Genomic DNA, 23,804 nt, shown 5'->3' on the forward strand with positions numbered 1-23,804 from the left:
AAGAATCTGCTATAAACTATTGTTTCACACATTTTAGTGAGTGTCTTCTGGAAATCATGGAAAAAACATTAAATCAATCTTTTGTGCATTGGAAATCTAGCAAGACCTAAAAGAATCTTTATTGTGCAAATTCCACACAATTTGTATTCTAAAATATCTTGCCTAATATACAGTTTAGGTGTATAAAAAAGTGAATACTATATGTATATCTACGTTTTCGTGAGATGGCAATGTATAGACAGTTTTTTAGAATGTTTGTGGTAATACAACCGAAAACTAGTAGCTATGTCTAGCATCGTGTGTAGAACACCTTACACCAATATACAAGATTATATTGTATTGTACAGATAATTTATGATTATTATACACTTTTATGTGTAATACGTGTTTATATTGATTACTGTACTTACAGAAGAGAGATTTAGTAGAAACCGATTGTAACATCTGAGGGTAGGAGATTTTTCCACCGGTCACTGTAGCAACCCGGACACATTTCTCCAAACACTACAACTGTGATTGTACTGTTGAACGCTTTGAAGAATAGATCAAACGGCTTGAAACGAATGTTTGTAAGTATTAATATAGTTGACAGTGTTTGGGAAAAACTGTCGCGTCATTAAAAATTGACTGACAACATAAAAACGTGCAAACGTAACAAAAGTAATGTTAGTTACACAAGATGCCATCAGTATATTTACGTCAACAAACGTTGCTTTTAATAATAATAAGGCGCTTATAATGCTTGTGCTTTATTTTTAATTGCCTTAAATGTATAGTTCAGGAAAATTCTGTCATCATTTACTCATTTTACTTGTTTCAAACCTGATGACATTCTTTATTCCCTTGAACACAAAAGAAGATATTTTGAAGAAAGCTGAAACAACCATTGACTTCAACAGTATTAGTTTTTCTATTGTGGAAGTCAGTGGTTACAGGTTTTCAGCTTTCTTCAAAATATCTCTTGTGTTCAACAGAGTAAAGAACCCAATAAAGTATTGAGTTAAAGTTGGTTTTATATTCGCACATTCATTCATTGACAGCGTGTTGCATGCTCCCTATATTGTTTACTGTGGTTCTTTGAATATTTGGAATTTATGTGACTGTGAACAATGTTTTACTTTACAAAAGCCTTTTGGCTGCTAATTTTATTTCAGTACTTACAATTTCCAAAGAATACTTTTCTGAAATTTGCCAGTGATGGGTTGCAGCTGGAAGGGCATCCGCTGCGTAAAACATGTGCTGGATAAGTTGGCGGTTCATTACGCTGTGGCAACCCCAGATTAATAAAAGGACTAAACCAAAAAGAAAATGAATGAATGAATACTTTTCTGAAATTATATTATTAAGGAGAAAGTCCAAATGTGCAAATATGCAAGCAACTTTACCTCAATCCTCAATGTGTGTACATTTTCATTTTAAGGTGAACTATCCCTTTAATAATTACTTTCTCAAATACTATCATGAATATGAGAGTGCTTTCTGTAGTGCAGTGGTTCCCAAAGTGGGGGTCGTAAAATAATGGTGGGGGGTCGCTTGGTGATTTTAAAAATTCTTATATATGTTATTAAACTATTAGAATTATCATATTGTAACCCTTAGTGCAATTAAAAAGAAAATTAATTGCTAATAATCCAGGTGTAACTGGAGATCTGTTTTAGATACTATTCAATCATCTTCAATTTGTTTAAAACATAGAGTAATACAATTTAAAGTAGTACACAGGCTGCATTGGTCCAAAGTGAAAGTAGCTAAGTTTAAACAGAATATAGAGCCTAATTGTGACAGATGGAATATTGAGCCGACATCTCATATGTTTTGGGCTTGTTCAAAATTAAAGGATGGCAGCTAATATTTAAATTTCTCTCCGACGCATTAAATACCTATTTAGAACCTGAAGCCATAATTTCAATATTTGGTATAACACCACAATCCTTATGTTTTAATAAAAGTAAGATAAATGTGATTGCATTTGCTACACTTTTAGCTAGAAGGTAAATATTGCTGAAAAGGAAGGAAAACTTCTCCCCAACCTTTAAGCAATGGCTTTTGGAGCTTCTACACCACCTAACCTTAGAAAAAATACGATATACTGTAAGAGGTTGTATTGATATGTTTTCCTCACCTGGCAACCTGTTTTAGATCACATAAAGAAGATGGACCCCTCGGTTATTTTAGAAGAGTATCACCTTTCTATATTATTGTTTATTATTTTGTTTTTCTTTTCATTCCTTTTATATATAAGAGTAAAATATGTTTTACTTAATATTATAATTTATTTGTGTTTTATTTTATTATTATTCATATATTTTTGTAGAACATAAATGTATACATAGCTGAAATCAGAATTATTATTAAATATTTCCCAAATGTTGTTTAACAGAGCAAGGAAATTGTCACAGTATGTCTGATAATATTTTTTCTTCTGGAGAAAGTCTTATTTGTTTTATTTTGGCTAGAATAAAAGCAGTTTTTAATAATAAAAAAAAAAAAACATTTTAAGCTCAATATTATTAGCACCTTAAAGCAAATTTTTTCCCGATAGTCTACAGAACAAACCATTATACAATAACTTGCCTAATTACCCTAACCTGCCTAGTTAACCTAATTAACCTAGTTAAGCCTTTAAATGTCACTTTAAGCTGAATAGAAGTGTAAAATATCTAGTAAAAATCACTTTTATATATTTACTGTTGTCATGGAAAAGATAAAATGAATCAGTTATTAGAAATGAGTTATTAAAACTGTTACGTTTAGAATTGTGTTGAAAAAAATCTTATCTCGTTTAAACAGAAATTGTGGAAAAAATAAACAGGTGGGCTAATAATTCAGAGGGGCTAATAAATCTGACTTCAACTGTAAGTGATCTCCAAGTGGCAATTTCCCAAATTAAGAATAAGCTTGTGCTGTAAACATTGTGCCCTCCATTCTCATTATGTGAGATTAATATCAAATTAAACAAATGAATAATGATCATGAAAAATTCCATGGTTGTTTTACTGTTGGCATTTGTTGTGCTGGAAATATGCTCAAGTTTATATAGTTCCTATTGGTGTATGTGCACTGTTGTGTGCAATGGTTGTATGTTTATTACCACCTCTGAGAATAGTGGGGGTCGCAGGTCACTGGAGTTGTTATTTTGGGGGTCGCAAGCTGAAAAGTTCGGGAACCCCTGCTGTAGTGAGTGATTAACTGAAAACACCTGAAGATGGCAGCAAAATCCTTCTGTTTGTGTGAACAAATGGAGAAGTTAGAAAATTGTGTCTAAGATGTAAAACCCTTGTGTTTTTTATTTCTTCTCAGAGATTTTTTAAGCTTTAGATGAGCGATAAAAGGCAGCGAGCGAGAGTCCAGGGCTCCTGGGCCAAACCTGTTCAGAAACTACAGCGGCCATCTGGTATGTTAGTTTTCTATTATGTTTACTATTATGTATATTATAATAACTGTGATCCATATATACACTAACAGACAAAAGTTTGGAAACTATAAGATTTTTATAGTTTAAAAGAAGCCAATTCTGCTTACCAAGGCTGCATTTATTTGATCAAACATACAGTAAAAGGTGAAATATTATTAAATTAATTTACTAAATTATTTTAAATAATTGTTTTCTTGTTGAATGTGGTTTCAGATTAAATGTATTCCTGAGATTCAACTGATTTTTCATCATCATTACTCCAGTATTGAGTGTCAGATGGTCCTTCAGAAATCATTATAATATGAAGATTTGCTGTTCTATTAGTTATTATTGGTACAAAATCACTAATATGATTCTTACAGTTAGCAGTGCTGATAATTTTTTTTTGTTTTGCTTTGTAGTAGGCATGGGACGGTATAAGTTTCTAATGGCATGATAACCTTGGATAAAAATATCACTGTTTCACTGTATTCTTATTACTGCTCTAAAATATGTTCTTTTTAAATGTCTGGGTAAAAAAACAACGATTTTTCCTCCCTTTAAACACAATATATTTTATTTTAAGGAACATTCAAATATTTTGGTTCAGTAAACATGTCAGACTAAATAATTCAAATCAATCAATTGTCTTCTGCTGTCTTCATTTGTTTCAAAAACACAGATTTCTTTACAATTAAAATGGCTTTTTTTGACATCTTTTCTGCTGGAGATACTGTTGTCCTAAAAAACATAAAAAGAAAAAGAAAAATGTAAATAAAAAAAATCTTACACAAACCATAGGAACAGTATAGCAGAAAATGTTGGCGGTTTTAAAATCTTGACTTTTCCAAACCGCACTATACCTTAAAATGGTTATGGTCTCATGCCTACTTCATACTCTTTGATACTTTTTACTTTCAGGAATCTTTGATAAAAAGAAAGTTAAAAATAATAGCTTTTGTCTCCAATCTCTTTTTGTTTACATTTTTAATGTATTCACTTTCACTCTTGAACAATATATTGTGATGGATAAAAGTAAATACATTTTTTAATGGTAGTTTTTTAAAGGGTATAGTATCAGTTTTCCAAAATGACAACAACCACAATAGGCTACTTCTATTACTACTACTACTACTACTACAAATAATAATAATAATAATAATAATAATAATAACAAATGTTTCTTTTTGAGCAAATCGTGATACCAGATAGCTTACAAAATCTGATTTAAAACATGAGATTTATTTAAACTACATTTAATAAAATAAGTTATTTAATATTGCAGTTTTCATTTAAAAATACAGTTTTTACTGTTTTTCTTATAAAATAAATGCAGCTTTTGTTAGCAGAATAAAATTATTCTAAAGCATTAAAATAATAATGATAATTCATTACATTTATATAGATCATTTTGAGGGATGTAAACAAAAACAATGGTCTCAACTGTTTTAACATTAAGTTATGATTGAATTGTCTCTTGTTACAGTTATGAAATAGTTTGATAACAAGCAGGAAATGTTCATGGGCCAATGATATAACCACATTGAAATAGTCTATAGCGCTTTCCTGGACACTCAAGCTCTTTACACATTAGAGGGAATCTTCTCCCCACCAGTGTGCAGCATCCACCTGGATGATGTGGTGGCAGCCATATTGCGCCATATCGCACACAAGCTGATTGGGGAAGAGGAGACAGCCAGTTATCATATGGGGATGGACAGAGGCCAGTGGGGAAATTTTTAATTTTAACAACCAGAGAGAGACAGGACCTCTGTTTAACATCTCATCCGAAACATGGTGTTTACTGAGCAGTATAGTGTCCACTTCACTATACTAGGGTATTAGAAGGACCCACACAGACTGCAGGTTGAGCATCTTTTGCTAGCCTCACTAACACCATCCAGGTACTGACCGGGCGCAGCCCAGCTTAGCTTCAGTAGGCGACCATGTGAGAGTTCTGAAGAGCTAGCTTTTGTTATTATTATTATTGATTCCAAACTTTTGATTGATAAAGTGATTAAATAAATGATGTATATCTTGATTATTCAATAAATGATTGAATAGATATAATTCAATACATGAATAAATAGAAAAATCTTGTGCAGCAAAATATTAAACACTTTATTAACTTGTGCTTAATATATGATTTTTTTTAATTAAAATAAGTGATTTTAAATAATTTTTACAATGATTTTAGATTAAATAATTACTTTATTTCTCCCTAAATCCTTATACATTACTAACAAACAGCTTGTATAATTGTGAAAATGGTCACGAAAATTAAAATTAAAATAAAAACATTTAAATATTAAATAAATCATATTCTATCTAAATTAAGTGATTATGTAAAATATGATGTGTATTTGATTATTAACTACATAAATTATTAAATTAATTGTTTTTAGAATTCATTTTGCCCTTAAAAGCAAATTTGTGTAAAAGTGAAAAGCAATCAAACAGAACGTCAAAATAATTATGGAAATTAATTGTAAAACACACACACGCACGCATGCACACACGCACACACACAAGAAAAGAACTTGCATTTACACTCAAGATACCCATTCATTATATTAAGATTTATTTTGCACATATGAATCAAAGGTCAGACTGGAGGGAATTTGTTTGTTGCGGCTAAATATCAACTTCGATATAAATGGCCCTGGGAATAAGAGTAAGTAGGAATCAAAGGTACAATAGTAATAGTATAGCATGTAAAAAACTAAGTTGTGTATTACCTACTTTGTAAATGGACTCATTAGAGAAATCGTGATAATATTTAATCAAATCTTGTTTTTTTTTTCTATTTAATTATGTTACCTGCATTATCTTTCAGATCAAGATGTCCAATCGGGATCATGGAAATCTGGACCACAATCTTTTGAGTTCCATCAGCCAGCTGACGTAAGAATTTCAATAGCACTTTTATCTCAACAAGTTCTCTCATCTAAGTTTCTCCAATTTATCCTGTGTCTTTTTTCCAGCCCATCAGAAAGGTTCCTGCAGAGAACGTGATTGAGTGAGTGACTCGGACACTTTCAAGCAATAAAAGCTGTTGATTGACACACTACATGTACTGTATGTATCCAATGTGTCGTTTTCCTTCTCTTTCTCAGAGATGCTGGTGACTATGAGATTAGTCAAGGGCCTTCTGGAGTGTCCCGGTAAGAATAATACTTTATAAGTGGACAAAAAATTTAATACTATAACAGACTGTTTAAACATTTAATCGATTAAAGGTACTAGTGTCTATCTCCTTGCTGCTGTATTATTATTATTATAGAAAATTGCTTTTTAAAATGTTGTAAATTTGATCTTGTTTTTCATGCAATAGAGAAGCTTATACATTAATAAATTCAAAATTCTCTTTCTTGCACACTTCGTATAGAAATAACAGTCATTTTTTGCTCAATTACATGCAACTAACCCTAACGGTGTAGCCATCTAACACCATCCAGTTACTGACCGGGCGCAGCCCTGCTTAGCTTCAGTAGGCGACCATGTGAGAGTTCTGAAGAGCTAGCTTTTGTTATTAATATTATTGATTCTAAACTTTTGATTGATAAAGTGATTAAATAAATGATGTATATCTGATTATTCAATAGAAAAATCTTGTGCAGCAAAATATTAAACACTTTATTAACTTGTGCTTAATATATGATTTTTTAAATTAAAATAAATGATTTTAAATAATTTTTGCAATGATTTTAGATTAAATAATTACTTTATTTCTCCCTAAATCCTTATACATTACTAACAAACAGCTTGTATAATTGTGAAAATGGTCACGAAAATTAATTAAAATAGAAACATTTAAATATTAAATAAATCATATTCTATCTAATTAAGTGATTATGTAAAATATGATGTGTATTTGATTATTAACTACATAAATTACTAAATTAATTGTTTTCAGAATTCATTTTGCCCTTAAAAGCAAATTTGTGTAGTCATGATCTTGTTTTTTCATGCAATAGAGAAGCTTATACATTAATAAATTCAAAACTCTCTTTCTTGCACACTTCCTATAGAAATAACAGTAATTTTTGCTCAATTACATGCAACTAACCCTAACGGTGTAGGTAATTATTTCTTCTTAGTACTTAAATGTAGAATTACCAGTGCAAGTGATTATAAAAAAGAACTTGTATCTGTTTAAATACTCATAACTATATAAAAAAAAGTAATACTATCTAAATATTAAGTAGCATCTAATGATACATGTATACATGACACAAAGACCTGTAGGGTAACACTTTGTCTTTGTGGTTAGCACTGTTGCCTCATAGCAAGAACATCAGTACTGGTTTGAGTCTGGGCTGGATCAGTTGACATTTCTGTATGGAGTTTGCATGTTCTTCCTGTGTTGGCGTGGGTTTCCTCCAGGTGCTCTGGTTGCCACACAGTCCAAAGACATGCAGTATAGGTGAATTGAATAAACTAAATTGGCCATAGTGTATGAGTGTGTGTGTGTGTGTGTGTTTCCCTATACTGGGTTGCAGCTGGAAGGGAATCCGCTGCATAAAACACATGCTGGAATAGTTGGCGGATCATTTCGCTGTGGCAACCCCTGATAAACAAGGGACTAAGTTGAAAGAAAATGAATGAATGATTTTTTAACAACACTACATTGTAGTTTAATGTTTCGTTATGATTTAGCTTTAAAAGCATGCGTTTTAGGATGTTGAGAATTGAATCACGTTCAGTGTTTTTTTTAAGATGCACAATACTCCAAAAGTTATGTCCGACTAATTAAGAAAGTAGAAAATACTGCTGAAAACTTCTAAAACAAAATAAAAAAGCACTATAATAACATACATTTTTTATATGTACAATAAATCTGTGACTTATTGATTGTCAGCCAATATGAAAGTTATTTTAGCTGTATTAATTAATAACTGTTCTATGTAGATTGTGTTGCAGCTGTATTTCATAATTAATTGTTTTAATAACATTGTTAAATGTTAGCTTTAGCTAAATTAAAAATTAATGTCCATGATTAGTACTGTAGCTTGAAGTTTTGAGTTTATTTAATTTTTCAATTTGATTGTTTTAAATTATATTTTAATGTAATATGGAACTACGGAAAATGAATGAAAAAAACACTGGTCACAATTTAAAAACATACTATTAAAAACTCTGAAATGTGTCAATACCAATATTGTTACCAGTCACTAATGAATACGTTCTAGTATCTGAAGTATGAGAGATTTTTATACCATTTAGGTAATACTGTTAACTGTGTTTCTGTCCAGACTGCGACTCATACCAGGGTTTCTGCTACAGGAAGAGGCTGACTGGATGTTTAGCAAATTACTCACTGAACTGCCCTGGTCACAAAAGACTAACTATAGAATGATGGGTAAGCATGTTAAAGTACTGTATTGTACTTATATTGCATTACCCCAACCCTACTTGTATTCAATGTATACCCTGTATTTAATTATGAAAACACAAGGTACGTCCTAATAAAACACCTCAACAATGTGATACCTAGGTCAAATCCATGTCCTTTTACAATTGTGTGTCCTCGTCAACCACATAAACAAACACTCACACAACCAGCCAAAAATTTTGGAAACAGCTAGATTTAGGATTTTTTTCTTTAAAGAAGTCTCTTCTGCTCATCAAGCCTAAGATCAGTATTGTTTTGACATATTTTAACAATTTAAAAGAATTGTTTTCTAATATCTTTTAAATGTCATTTATTCCTGTGGTTTTCAAGATGATTATTTTAGTGTTATGATCCTTCAGAAATCATCCTAATATTCTCTTATTTGATGCTCCAATTTTTTTATTATATTATTATTATATTATTATATTATATTTTATTATATATATTATACAGTTCAGAAAAAACAGCATTTATCTGAATAGAAATGTTATGTGACGTTATAAATGTTTTTTTTTTTTTATTTTCTTTGATTAACTTAAAGCATCCTTAATAATATCACTTTTAATAAAAAGTGTCAGTCACTGATTAATGCTTATATGTGATTTAAAGTGGAAATCATCAGAAATCTTAAATACGTTTAATATTAATATTTTGAAATCTCTGAATTTTGGTATGAATAGATTTATATAGTGGGGCAAAATCTTTCAGATTTCAGAAAAATAATTTTGAGAAGTAATTTCAATGAAACTCTTCATTTTAGGGTAAGCTTTTATTAAATTGACTAGCCTTTCTTATCAACACTCTGAATTGAATATGAATGTTTCTGAATATATTTAACAATCTGATCTGATCACCCTGAACATGCTTTTTATGGTCCAAAAACGTGAGTTGCTTTTTTTAATGTCACTAGGCAGCCATTGAATCAGCTGCGAATTGTTCGTGAGTGTTACTGTTGATATTGTTTATAATTGTAATATGTGATATTCAAGATTTGTAAAGTCATACAATTCTGGATAACTTAAAACAGCGACAACTACTCTCTCCTCCATCTTATTAAGTCTCTAAAGTCGTCTTCACAACATAAACACTGCAGTCACCTCAATAGAAACCCTGCCTCTGCTTTTGATTGATTGGAGAATGAAAAAAAACCTGACTGATGTAATGCGGCTTTTTCCGCTCAGAGTTGACTTTTTTCAATTGAATATTAAGTGAATATTACTAAAATAAGGCATTTGAAGAGTTCGGATTCAACGGCAAAAACACGAAGGGCGCAGGGTGCATAAGCAGCACGCAAAATGCTTGCAGTCATTAGTAAACTATTCAAAAGATGTGCATCTCAACCGCAAAAAGTGCGTTCTGTATGATCAGCCCCTTAGTGTTTCATGCAATGGGAGTAAACTTAACCAACTGTAGGTGATGCATTCTTTACCTCTCCATATGCACCAGACATCTTATAAGCACACCATACTTCTTTGAAAATATTGTGGAGTTTCTGAGTGTGCTTCATATAAATGAGTGGGTTTTACAAAACACAGTATGCTCGGAGAAAAAATCAATGTGCATTCATCTAGATAAGTATATGGACATATTTTAAGCCTTGCTGGAAATATAAAGAAGAGGTTGAATCTGACCGAATACCATAACAGGAATATGAAAATAATCAGGATTTTTAACATGCATGATGACGTTTCGTGTTTGTTTTACTCAACGCTTGTTCACAAAGTGGTCTTCCCACAATGACTCACTGTTTCCAGTCCTGTTTCATCAGTAAATTGGCAGTAATGCTACTGCCTCCACTTCTCTCGTCTGTTTACCTTCTCCAGAACTGGCAGCATTTGAAAAAGTCCCAAATATACCAAATGTTTAAACATTTGCTTTGGCCCAGGAGCAATTCAGGTTTGAATCTGACTGTTCGAGATTCATTTTGACAAATATGTTCAAGCTTTCGGGCCTTATTGGCATGCTGAAGATCAAGTTTTTTTTTTTTTTTTTTTTTTTTTTTACTGAATATTAAATGAATATTTCTAAATTAGGCAATTGAAGAGTTCAGATTCAAAAGCCACTAATGGAACCTCTGTCAAAAATGAGATCATAATGTTGTGAATCCTTAGTAAATATGAAGATCACATAATTCTATTGAGGTTAATTTTGTTTCAGATTGAGATTTGTAGCATTTTTAAAGGCATAGTGAAAAAATTCTGAATTCTGTCTCGTTTACTCAACCTTGACCAGTTTAGTAAGATATTTTGAAGAATGTTGGAAATCAGTAAGCATTGACTACTACTACTTGACTAATTACTTTAAAAAGTCAGTGGTTGCCAGTTTCCAGCATTCTTCAAAATATCTTATTTTGTATTCAACACATCATTTTTGGGGTGAACTATCCATAAAGTACAATACAATATTATCATGATACTATACAATTCAGGTTAATTCATTCATTAATTTTCCCTTGCCTTAGTTTCTTTATTCATCAGGGGTCACCAGCGTGGAGTGAACCGCCAACTTATCCAGCTTATGTTTTACACAACGGATGTCCTTCCAGCTGCAAACCCAGTACTGGGAAACACCCATACACACCCATTTAAAACACATACGGCCAGTTTAGTTTATTCACTTCACCTACCCGCATGTCTTTGAACTGTGGGGGAAACCAGAGCACCCAGAAGAAAACCCACACGAACAAGCAAACTCCACAAGAAATGTCAGTTCACCCAGTTGTGACTCAAACCAGCGACAGTGCTAACCATTGAGCCACTGTGTCACCAATTCGGGTTATAACAAAATAAATTTATTGCAATATTCTGCAACCAAACTGTTGAATCACATAAATATATTCCATAAATATGCACCAGCACCGAGCATACGTGATTCTTAAGTTCCCAATAGCTGGGTTTCCATCACGCTGTGTTAATGGCATTTTGAAGTATCACATGAGAAACAAGTGATGGAGACACTTCATTTAGAATAACAATCTCTTAAATTGGGGAATCCCTTAAAAAAACATTTTACACATGTTTGAGGTGGTTTTGTACAACAAAGTGTTAATGCCAATAAGGGGAGATGAAAACGCATCTGCTAAATAAACTCTGACAGTGAACAATACCACCCATGCGACTAATCAGCTGTCTCCATTATTTTTTTTTTAATTTGTTTACTGTTGGTTACAATACTACAGTCAACTGTTTTTACAACATGAGGGAAACACACATAATTCGTATTTTGGATTTATTAATTTAACTAATTTAAGATGGAAACCACACCAATGCTGACTTTCTTACATAATAGGATAATAAAATATTAGCAAAATAATCTATACTGGCATCCATGTGTCAATTCAGTATTGCCAAAAAAAATTGGGATTCTATGCTTATCGATATATTTTTTTTTCATTCTCATTTTTATTTATGATGAAATTTTATTGATTAATAGATTGTTCAATCTTTCTTATTTTCAATGCTTCTAGCGGATCTTTAGTGATTTTTACAATTATTTCAGAATCAGAATCAGTTTTATTGCCAAGTGTGCTTACACACACAAGGAATTTGTTTTGGCTACAGAAGCTTCCACTGTACATAAAGTGACAACACAAAAAAAATATAAGAGAAAATACATTAAAAACATTAACAGAGATGCAATTAGACAAAAAGCTCGGGTGTTGAATTTGTATGTACAGATTTGTTTTAAATATACAAGTTATAAGTATGGCCAGACGGAATCTGCGGATTTTTTTTGCTATTTTGCTGAGAATTTTGGTAAAAATCTGCAGATTTTTGCGAAATTATTTTGGGAGTATTATAACTAAAACCTTAATATGCGAAATAAAAAATAATATATTTTTTGTAGCGCTGACCAGACGTAAAAGTTTAAACAGGAATTTACTATTTCTTGTCCAAAAGAGTGTGGATTTAGATTTTTTTTTTGGTGAGAAAAAAACCCGATGTGTATTCAGCTGGTTTGACGCAAAAGAAAATCTCATTGTTAAAAAAAATAAAATGGTCAAAGCAAATATTTTAAAATTTATATATTTTTTGCACTCATATATTTGCATGTACATTACAAACAATTTTAGTAAAATGAACTTTAGTAAAATTAAAGTATGTACATTTTATTTTTAAACAATTTTCAACAGTTTAAATTTAAAACAGTTTTAAAACAGTATTGTAACTGTTATTTTAAACAGTTTAAACATTCAATTTCACATTTCATCATATTAACAGAAAAAAATCAAACATTTTATTTGGCTTTGATACAAAAAGAAAATCGGATTGTAAAAAAAACAATGGCTAAAGTGACATTTCTGTGGGAAAAAAATACATTTTGTTCACTAACTAAGAGCCTTATTAATTCAAGTCCAAAGCACAACGAAAAGTAAGTGGAAAAATTTAAAGCATTTAAAAACCCACTATGAGGAGGACTGACACAGAAGCACCTTGTGTTGATTATGACCTTTTAAAAATGATTAAACCTGAACATATAGAAATGCTCATTTTAAAAGAAGTCTCACAGATGGTTTTATTCTGCACTCATCAATTATTGTCTTTAAACCTTAACTGTTATTGTTTTGCTCTTCAGGGGATGCATATGAGGAGCCCAGGCTGACCTGTTGGTATGGAGAACTGCCATATACATATTCACGATCCACTATGGAAGCAAACGCTGAGGTATTGTGCCTTTTCATAATGCTATATTTATTTATGTTCTGATGTTTTTATGTTAGCAAAAACTGATGTCTCTTTTATATTCTGTTTCTCAAGTGGCTTCCACTCTGAATATTCTCATATTAATATAAAATCACATGATTTAGATCATTGTTAAGGCCTACAAGGGTTTTTCCCCTAAATCACAGTTAAATTACCATTGTCATTTTTATTTGAGATTAAAAATTAGCAGCTTTTATTCAATATTTTTTATTAAACATTTATCATTTAGCACAGCAATACATTTGTGGTATTGGTTGGTATTGGAGATTGAAAATTCTTCCATGCCAGATTATTTTTATTTTTTACATTTTTATTAAAGTTAATAATATAAAAACGCCAACAATTTAATAACACTGTTAAATGCCGCTGTATAAATATTCAAGCATTTCACCAGTTCATTCTGCTATGTTTATATTTGTGTTATTGAAATAAAAACTGGGTGTGCTGTGGCACCAGAACAGCCCGACACAGAAAACAGTTTCCTCCCTCAGGCAATCCATCTTATGAACAACTTATGATAGTAATTATGAAGCAAACATCACTACTTTTTATACAAATATATACTTATTTATTTACAACATACTTTACATGCAATTTGTATTTAACAGCTGCACATGTAATGCTGTATATAGTAATATAGCTGTACATACACCTTGTCAATTGTATATTTGCAATCACTACTTGCTTCTATTTTTAAAATATATTATAATTTTTTTTGTCCTGTCTCTGTAATTCTGTTGTACTGTAGAAGCTTCTGTCACGAAAACAAATTCCTCATATGTTTGACCATACCTGGCAATAAAGCTCTTTCTGATTCTAATTCTGATTTGTGTCTTTTTACAGTGGCATCCCGTTCTCACTACTCTGCGTCTGGCTGTTGAGCAGAGAAAAGTGGCCACAAGTTTAACTCCTTACTGGTGTAATCTGTACCGGGACGGTAAAGACAAGCATTGGTTGGCACAGTGACAGTGAGCCGTCTTAGGACCCGAGCCCATCATCGCCTCTCTGAGTCTGGGAGACACTAGAGTCTTCAGCCTTCGAAAGCAGCCGCTTCCTGTATGTCCTTTTTCTTAACCTCCTGCAACAATTCATGTTAGGGGTTAATAATGTGTATGTAGTGTTACGATAATGAAGCACAATATATTATGGCTGCAAACGAAATGGCTCACAACAGTTGTCACAACAGTTGATAAAAGAAAAAAGACATCAACATGGCCATAAATGTTAAAAAATATAATTTCACAGTAATAATAATAATAATCATAATTCCTTACATGTATATAGGCGCTTTTCTGGACACTCGAAGCGCTTACACATTTTGGTGGGGGAATCTCCTCATCCACCACTAGTGTGGCAGCATTCACCTGATGACGCAACAGCAGCTATATTGAGCCAGACGGCACACCACCATCAGTTGATTGGTGGAGAGGAGACAAAGTGACGAAGCCAGTTATGATATGGGGATGTTTAGGAGGCCATGATGGACTGAGGCCAGTGGGCAAATTAGGCCAGGATGCCCCTACTCTTTTTTGAAGGACATCCCTGGGATTTTAACGACCACAGAGAGTTCAGGACCTCGGATTAATGTCTCATCCGAAAGATGATTATATTTTTCAAGTGCTATTCTTTTTTTTCTAATAATAATATAGTTATTATTTAAAAATTATCATTTATTTTGCAGTGAAATATATATCTAAATTAATAATAATTTCAATATAGTCATAAAATTCTTTTTTTTTTTTATTTGTTTTGCCATACAAAAGTCAGTAAAAAAGATTATTATTTATACATATTTATTCAGATTTTCTTAAATTGTGCATCACCACCCTTTTCACAATGGCGTCACTTCACTTCCCCCCTATCAGCATCACAGTGTATTTTAGTTCCAGTTTACCTTTTAATGAATGGGAGACTTCTCTGAAAAATTTTCAACTGAAAATATTACATTGCACATTGTGATTTCAGAATATTAAAGTATTGGACATGTGTCCAAATGTTTCTCATTCAATACTGAACTGCTTTCGGAGGTTGAAAATGATTTTTAAGTTATTAAGAATAAGAATAAGCTGTTGTTTATCAAGGAAACATGTGTTTGCAACCTTTTCACTTATTAATTCAGTTTTCTTTCTCAATAATGGATTCATTTTTACTTTGATGCTGCTATGAATATATTAAATTTATATTATCTGTAATATCTAAATATCTAAATGTTCCAGCATGAGTAAAATTCTTTATTAAATCTTATCATATTACCTGGTAAGTATTTTATCCATAAATGCAATCACTTTCATCATTTATTATTTACTAATCCATTAATATTTTGTTCAGTTTCTCCATTTGATTGAATTAAGACAGTGTCTTACCGCCTACTGGATGGGTTTAATTTGATATTAGAGCTACCTTTTAATCAAGAATGTTACAAATGAATTCATAATCTAATGACACTAAATCTTGGTGTTATTTTTGCAATTACAAACATTTTTGTAATGATTTAGTTTAATTATTAAGAGTCACATACAACATTATTATTCTATTTTATTTATTTGAATAAAATAGACATAAATATTTTATGTTCATAAATAAAATATCTATATAGAAAAAATGTCAGATCTGAGAAAGTGAATAATATGAATGTGTTTGTGAATCAGATGTCCACTGTAAACGACCACAGTAAAACACCCCCAGTTTTATTTATTACTTATTCTTCAGGACACAAATAAAAATGATAAATAAATCTGACAAAAAATATTCAGCACCTGTGTAAACATCTGACGTCTTTATTTGACAAATGCTGACAAGTACATACCTACTTTATCTGCAGTAAAGACAGCAACACAAAGCAATACACTCCGTTTAAAGTCCCATTTTCTCAGATCTGTAAGTTTTTTAGATGTCAGATGTCTTATCTTAAATGCAGACAAAAAGAAAACAGCCATAGTGACTGTCTAACCATATCTATAGTAAATATACAGCTGACTGGGTGAGTTCTCTATGGTGAGTTCTGTAGGTGGAAACAACGATACACTGAGTGAAATCGGACATCACATGACATCATGTGAAAAGGGTCTTTATGGCTACAGTATTCTATTGGTAATGGGCTGATATTAAAGTTAATACTATAAAAATCTATTAGTTTATTAACACTGTTAAATGTAATGTTAAGGAAATAAAATCAATGTATTAGTTTAGTGTTTTATTCTTAAATAGTCAATAATTTCAATATTAATTTCTTTCATTTTTTGACCATACAGTGAAAATAAATACTGACTTATTAATACAAGCAAGAATTTTAATAATTGAATATACATAGTTTTAAAATGTAGATATTAATGACTTTTATCAGAAATGTTATCATTTATTCAGCTTATCTTACTTTTAAGCCCGTACTAAAATAAATCAGAGTGTGTTTGCTTTGACATCTGGTTATGTTTCCTTTACGTGTTTCCTTTTTTGGTTTGAATGGAAAAATATTTGTTAAAAAAATACTTTGACCTGGTTTTCAACAGGTGGTTAAATGTTTTGTCTGCTGAGGCTTGTTTGAAGAATGGATGTTTGTGGAAGGTTATTGTAGATGCTGTATTTGTGTTCCAGGAAGATAAAGGAGATTTCACCTATGTGGAGCGCATACGCGTCCCGCTGGCCCACGGCACACTGATGCTGATGGAGGGCTGCACGCAGACGGACTGGCAGGTACTTTACTTTCGGCTGCTATGACGAAAATATCTGCAGTCATGATAATTTTGTACAGATTTGAATAGATTTTTAACTGGGAGAAAAAATAATTCTTTCAGTGTTTTAGTGTTCTTTCGCAAAAGCATTTTCAGTGAAAGCAAAGTGTCTCAAAACACCATTTTTAGAGAACTCAACAGTTTCACAGAAGAATGCAAATGTATTACCCAAAATGTATTAATGCAAATCCAAATATTTTGTCAGAGAATGCAAACAGTAAGCAAGACATTGTCAAGTTTCTCTAAGGAACAAAAGTTTTGCGAAAGAATGCAACGTTTCTGAGTGGAACCTAAAGATTTAGTAAAAATGCAGAGCTTTACAGAGCACAAATAATTTGTGGGGAAAAAAAGTTTGTATTATAAGGGAAAACACAAACACTTATTCACTGTAAAAAATCTTTTTGTGTTGGTACAACATAAAGGAATTAAATTAACTTATTAGTTATTACAAAATTAAGTGGATTGTACATAAAACATTTAAGTTGTCTCCATAAAACCTCAAAAATGGTGTTGTTTCAGCTTATTTTATATAAGTAGTTTAAACAAACAGCCAGCATAATTTTTGATTTGGAAAATGCAAGAGTTTCTGTGGGGAAAACAAATATTTCACAAAAGAATGCAAAGTTTCTGAGATAAACGCAAATATTCTGCAAAAGAAAAGCAAATATTTTGCAAAAAAATGCAACATTTCTTAGCTGAAGGCAAATATTTTGCAAAAGAGTGCAAAGTTTCTGAGGGAAACACAAATATTTTGTAAAGGAGTGCAACATTTTTCAGGAAAATGCAAATATTTAGCAAAAAAAAAATTTTTTGAGGGGAAACGCAAATATTTAGCAAGAATGTGAAGTTTCTGAGTAAAACAAATATTTTGCAAAAGATTGCAGAGTTTTGTTTATGAGGGGAAGGCAACTATTTTGGAAAAATTATGCAACATTTCTGTGGAAAATAAAAATATTTAACAAAAGAATGCAATGAGGACAATACTGGAGAATACAAATATTTAGCAAAAACATTCAAAATTTCTGCGGGAAATATTTGCGGCAGATATTTTGAAACAAATGCAGAGTTTCATTTATGGGAGGAATGCAAATATTTTAAAAAAGAATGCAACATTTTGAAGTAAATGCTAATATTTAGCAAAAGAATGTGAAGTTTCTGAGGAGAATGTGAATATTTAGCAAAAAAAGCAACCTTATTAAGTGGAAGTCAAATATTTAGGAAAAGAATGCATGTAGAAATTTTATGAGAGAACGCAAACACTGCAAGAAAATGTATAGATTCTCTCACAAAAAAAAGCCTTGCTTTGGGAAACTCAAAACATTTGCAAGATAACAGAAAAGCATCTAAAAAATAAAATGTCTTTATTGTTTTAACACTCATACCGTCTCTTCAGGTTACGCTGTATTAATGTTATTAACAGTTTGCATATTTTGTTTTTTCCATCTATTTACACTTGTGAATTTCATAATAGGACCTTTATCTATGCTCTGTTGACTTTTGATGTTGAAAATTCAACTCTACAGTTTAACAAAGAGACTTTTTTATTGACATTTTAGTAGTTTGAAATAATATAATTTATAAGAAGTAATATAGAGAGATACTAGTCTGTAAACAGAAAATATACTGCAGTTTATTGCTAGGTTTTTTGCAGCATAAATTACAACACCAACCCAGATAGTATATCACTTTAATCTATTAAAATGTTCATAAAAGTCACTTTTTAAGGTTAAAAGTTGTCAGAAGAAAGATCAAGGTTTCATAATGCGATGCAAAAGCATAAATAATAAAAAATAAAAACATGAACCACAAAATATGGAAAACAGTTCATGTTTGAGTAATTTTTTACAAAGTAGACGTTGATAATAAGAAAGAATATAAAATATGCAACACACATTAAATATTGTTATTATATTTTTTGCAAGATGCCACTGTCTTGATCAGTAAATCAAATCATTCTGGAAGTCATTTGAACTAATTTACAAGATCTGTGACTGAGTGTACCTTCACAGTTTAATGGGACGCTAAGAACTGGCAGGAACGCTTGTTTAGTCTAAGAGAAGTTAATAACAGTATTATGAATCCTGATGAAAAGACAGACTGTGAAGAAAGGATGAAATTCATATCAGATCAGAGGGTCGAGGAGAAACTGTTTCTTTGTTTTGGCAACAACACTTTCTGGAAAAGGGGTCACACATGGTTAGGATGATCAGGAACCGCCACACTGCCTTTGAGAGACTGTTAAGTACAGACGCTGTTTTCTGCAGATGTGTAATAGTGTGAAGGGGGAACGTGAACTTGTTTCTTCACAGCATAGAGGAGCAGACAGTGTTTCCAAGAAAGATTTTGCACACAAACACTGAGGAAAATGCAAAAAAAAAAACCATTTCAGAGTAAAAACACATTCTTATATGACTTTAAGTTTGATTAATATTATTTTTATCGCAGACATACCTCTTAATTAAACCTTTATTATTTACAAATAGTAATGAAAATGTCTTATTTAATATGATGCCAGCTTACAAACATTATTCACTAAATGTAATATATTTACAGTTGCACGTAAGGTTTTTGTAGAAAAAGAAAAAACATTTAAATAAGCTTGTGCCACATTTTTGTAGCTTTCTTTCTTTCTTTAATTTTATTAATAGAAAATTATTACATATATCATTGCATTTGTACCATTTTTATAGTTTATTAACATTTTTGTTTTTACTACACTTCTCTTGTACTGTTTTTACATTTGTCTACATCAGAGGTGCCCAAACTTTTTCATATGAAGGGCCAAAAATTAAATATCATTGAGAGCCATGGGCTGAAGGTAAATTATACCAAACTATATTACATTAAAGTTGCTATGGGTAATTTATTTCCTAATATTTCAGAATAAATTGAAAATAATGTAAATCGTAATAACTAATGCAGTATCACTTTTTAAATTACACCTTATTGCAGTAAAAAACATAAACAATCACATTTATAACACCGCAGAGTTCAATGCTGCACACTATAGTCAAGCAGAATCTGCCTTTGACTTGATTTGCTCACCAAAGTCTTTGCATTTTTGGGTAACAGTATGTGCATTTAAACAAAATCTGATTGATTTACACCATTTAATTTAAACATTTAATTTAAATGAGCTTTTAATAATAAACAAGCAAACAAACAAATAAAAGCTTACATTAAATTTGAATTGACAATCTCGAAACCCTCCCCATTATTCTTTCTCTCTTGTCAGATGGGATAGCGGACCAAATCAAAGGTTACCATCGGCCAACTTTGGCCCGCAGGCCCTAGTTTGGGCATCTCTGGTCTACATTTTAGTTGTTTTAATAACAGTTTTAAATTTCATAGAAAAAAATATGTCCTATTCTTTAAAAATCTGAACTTCTATAGTTTCATTTACTAGTTTATTTACTTTTTTGACATTTATTTGTAGTAAATAAGTTTTGTATTTCCTTAAAAATGATTTCATTAATGTTTACATTTAACATTTTTGTACAATTAGTTTCGTTTAAACAGGTTATTGTGCGATTTCTGTCATTTGATTTGACTGTAATTTTAAAGTTTGTAGTTTTGTTTAACTGTTATAGTTATAGTTATAGTTTTTATAGTTCTGTGTAACAGTTTATTCATTTTCGCTTTTTTTTTATTTTATTGTACAGTTTTGCAATTTTTGTGTGTTTTTTGTAGTATCATTAAAATAATTCCATAAAAAATAACTTTAATAATCATCATTACATTAAAAACAGTTGTACTTGTAGTTTTGTTTAAACAAATTGTTTTGCATTTTTGTTATTTCATTTGTCAGGAATTTTATATTATCTAATTTCATTTAATATTTGTTGACAATGCTTTTAAGAAGTTTTTTGTATAATTTTTCTTTGAATCATCAAATCAAAATGAGTAAATCACTTTTTTGTCAAACCCCCCCAAAAAACTCAGTAAATCAGTAAATCAAAGATGAGTTGATTTTAAAAAACACATAGCTTTGTCTAATATCTCAAAAAAACATGCTAGAAGTTATTTTTGTCCTGTTAATGAGTTGTTTTTGGATTCCGACTAAAAGGCGAACCGCAGACCTTTGGTGAGGCACAAAGAAGGAAGAAAGGTCAAGAACATTTTATGGTGACATCTGCAAACTGTTTAAGAAAGGTCACTCGAGGATTGTGCCAAAAAGCTTTCAGCCGATCTTATTAGGTTCCCGTAACTCACATTGATCTGTCAAAATAAAGTTGAAACTAAACTAAACCCACATGTATGGATGTTTGCAGTTCACTCTCAAATATTTAAAGGCTTTTAAACCAGTTACATAACCGTCTTCTGGATCAAAATATAACAGGACACCAATTCAACATAGTAGTGGCGCATGTAAACACACTGCTTTTGCTTAGTCAAGCTAAATTCTTCATCATCTTTCCATCCAAATACACATGACATAATGCGTACTTGTATGTTTGAATTATTTAAAACAATTCATGCATCTTACAAAGAGCACTGGCAGTCAAAATTTTAGGATCAAGTGGGATTTTTGCATGTTTTTAAAAGAAGATCTTTTATTCTGCTCACCAAATCTGCATTGGTTTGGTCAATTTTACAGTATAAAGTTGTTAAATATTATTAAAATTTAAAATAATTATGTTTATTAAATATTCATTTTAAAATTATTTTTTTTCTGATTCAAAGCTGAATTTTCAGCATCATTACTCTCTGACTTCAGTGTCACATGATCTTTCAGAAGTCATTCTTATGTGCTGATTTGCTGCTCTATTATGATCAGTTATTATTGGTACACTATCATCAAAAAGTATATTTTCTCATAGTTATCAATGTTGAAAATGTTTTTTTTTTCTCCCCTGCTTCAAAGTTTTGTGGAAACTGTGATACGTTTTACTTTTGAGAATTTTTTGATAAAAGAAATTTCAAAATAAAGATTAATTTATTTGAAATTAAAATGTTTACTTTATAAATGTTATTACTTTCACTTTTGAATAGTTCAATGTGTACTTGATGAATAAAAGTAAATGCTTCTTCTCCTCAAAAGTATAAAGCAGTCCAACAGTTGATAATAGTAATAATAACTAATCCAATGGCCAGTCAATGATATGTAAACACAAAATAAGTAACCACCCACTTGTAATACATTATTTACATGCATTATACAAGGTTGATGGGCGACACGGTGGCGCAGCAGGTAGTGCTGTCGCCTCACAGCAAGAACGTCACTGGTTCGAGCCTCGGCTGGGTCAGTTGGCGTTTCAACCACTAAATACCATCACACATAAACACACATAAAATTAAAGTAATGCCATAAACTTTATTTATTAACATTAGATGTAACATTAAACTCTAAAAAAAAAAGTAAAGCTATAAAGAACCACACTAATGTCAACAAAAATGCATAAAAAGTGTAGTCATGCATGGAATTCTGGGAATTTATGGTTATTCACTGTATAAATAAAGAAAGCTTACTGTTAAACAGGTTATAGATTTTTAACGTAGCATTTTTACAGTTGAAATTACAGACTTTTTTTAGTAAAGTTTTGCAGTAAAGTTTATCTCCTTTATAAGTTGGCCTGGTTGACATCTTAATAATTTTTTTTTGACAGCACCAGGTGGCAAAGGAGTACCATGACCGCGGGCCACGAATAAACCTCACTTTCCGCACCATATATCCAGAACCAGAGCGTCGCGGTGGGAGATTTGTAAGATGATTGCTGGGAGAAGAACTCAGAAGAGGTCTGTGATTGAGACACACAACCGTTAAACACCTTTTGGTTCAGTTTATATAATTTATTTAAGTGTGAATGTTCACGTTCGTGTAAATAAATAGTTTGGCTATATAGCATTCTTATAATTTTCTCACAGCAGTTGTTCACAAAATTGCTTTTGTTATCAAAAACATTTATAGGTAATACTTGTTTACGACCTTTGGAAAATATACGTCAAATAAACAGTGCCTTGTGGCCTATATTTCAGTTATAGTCCACCAAAGGCTGTTTTTAGGGATGATTTGTTTAATAAATGTTGCATGTTCTGCAATTTTTTCATTTATTTCTTGTGGTAATAAACCTTAATTACAAACATTTGTTTAAGGCTATTATGGGGTTTGTTAGAGTACTGCTCAGAAGGTTTTTTTTGAAGAAGTTTTTTATTTTCTCTTTCATTTAATTAAAAATACTGTGAACTGTATCCTTGCTTTATAAACAATTAAGTTAAAATAAAAAAAAACTCATTAGCTTAGTGTGTGCGCGTTCATTCCATGCTATAGTTCTCACTATTACATTATCTACATATTTTATGCTATTTAACGTGCATTGTAGATAAATACATAAGTACTTTACATTTCAGCCATTAATCAGTTTTAAATGTTTTGTAGATTGACTAATCACATAAAAAAAAAACTGCGTTTAAATAATTTCGTGTGTACTTTGTATGTTTATTATGTATATATTAATACAAACATCCATGTTATCATGTACAGTATATTCATGTATAGAAAATGTTTAAATATATTATTTAATTATTTATATTTATAGTTTATAATATTATAAAATTATATATAAATATTGATATATGTAAATATT

The 23,804-nt window shown here is 31.0% G+C and overlaps 1 protein-coding gene across 1 annotated transcript; it reads left to right on the forward strand.

Annotated features, from left to right (window-relative positions):
* The first annotated feature begins 490 nt into the window (after nucleotides 1-490).
* On the forward strand, nucleotides 491-23,541 carry alkbh3 (alkB homolog 3, alpha-ketoglutarate dependent dioxygenase). Its single transcript, XM_056451933.1, is given in 12 exon segments — nucleotides 491-569; nucleotides 3,301-3,394; nucleotides 6,231-6,298; nucleotides 6,379-6,413; nucleotides 6,511-6,558; nucleotides 8,650-8,756; nucleotides 13,365-13,453; nucleotides 14,336-14,437; nucleotides 14,439-14,466; nucleotides 14,469-14,548; nucleotides 17,084-17,182; nucleotides 22,827-23,541. Coding segments are annotated over 11 exon segments (837 nt in total). The 5' UTR covers nucleotides 491-569; nucleotides 3,301-3,318; the 3' UTR covers nucleotides 22,932-23,541.
* Nucleotides 23,542-23,804: the final 263 nt, after the last annotated feature.

This window comes from Danio aesculapii, chromosome 25 (genome assembly GCF_903798145.1).
Source record: "Danio aesculapii chromosome 25, fDanAes4.1, whole genome shotgun sequence".
Taxonomy (NCBI): domain Eukaryota; kingdom Metazoa; phylum Chordata; class Actinopteri; order Cypriniformes; family Danionidae; genus Danio; species Danio aesculapii.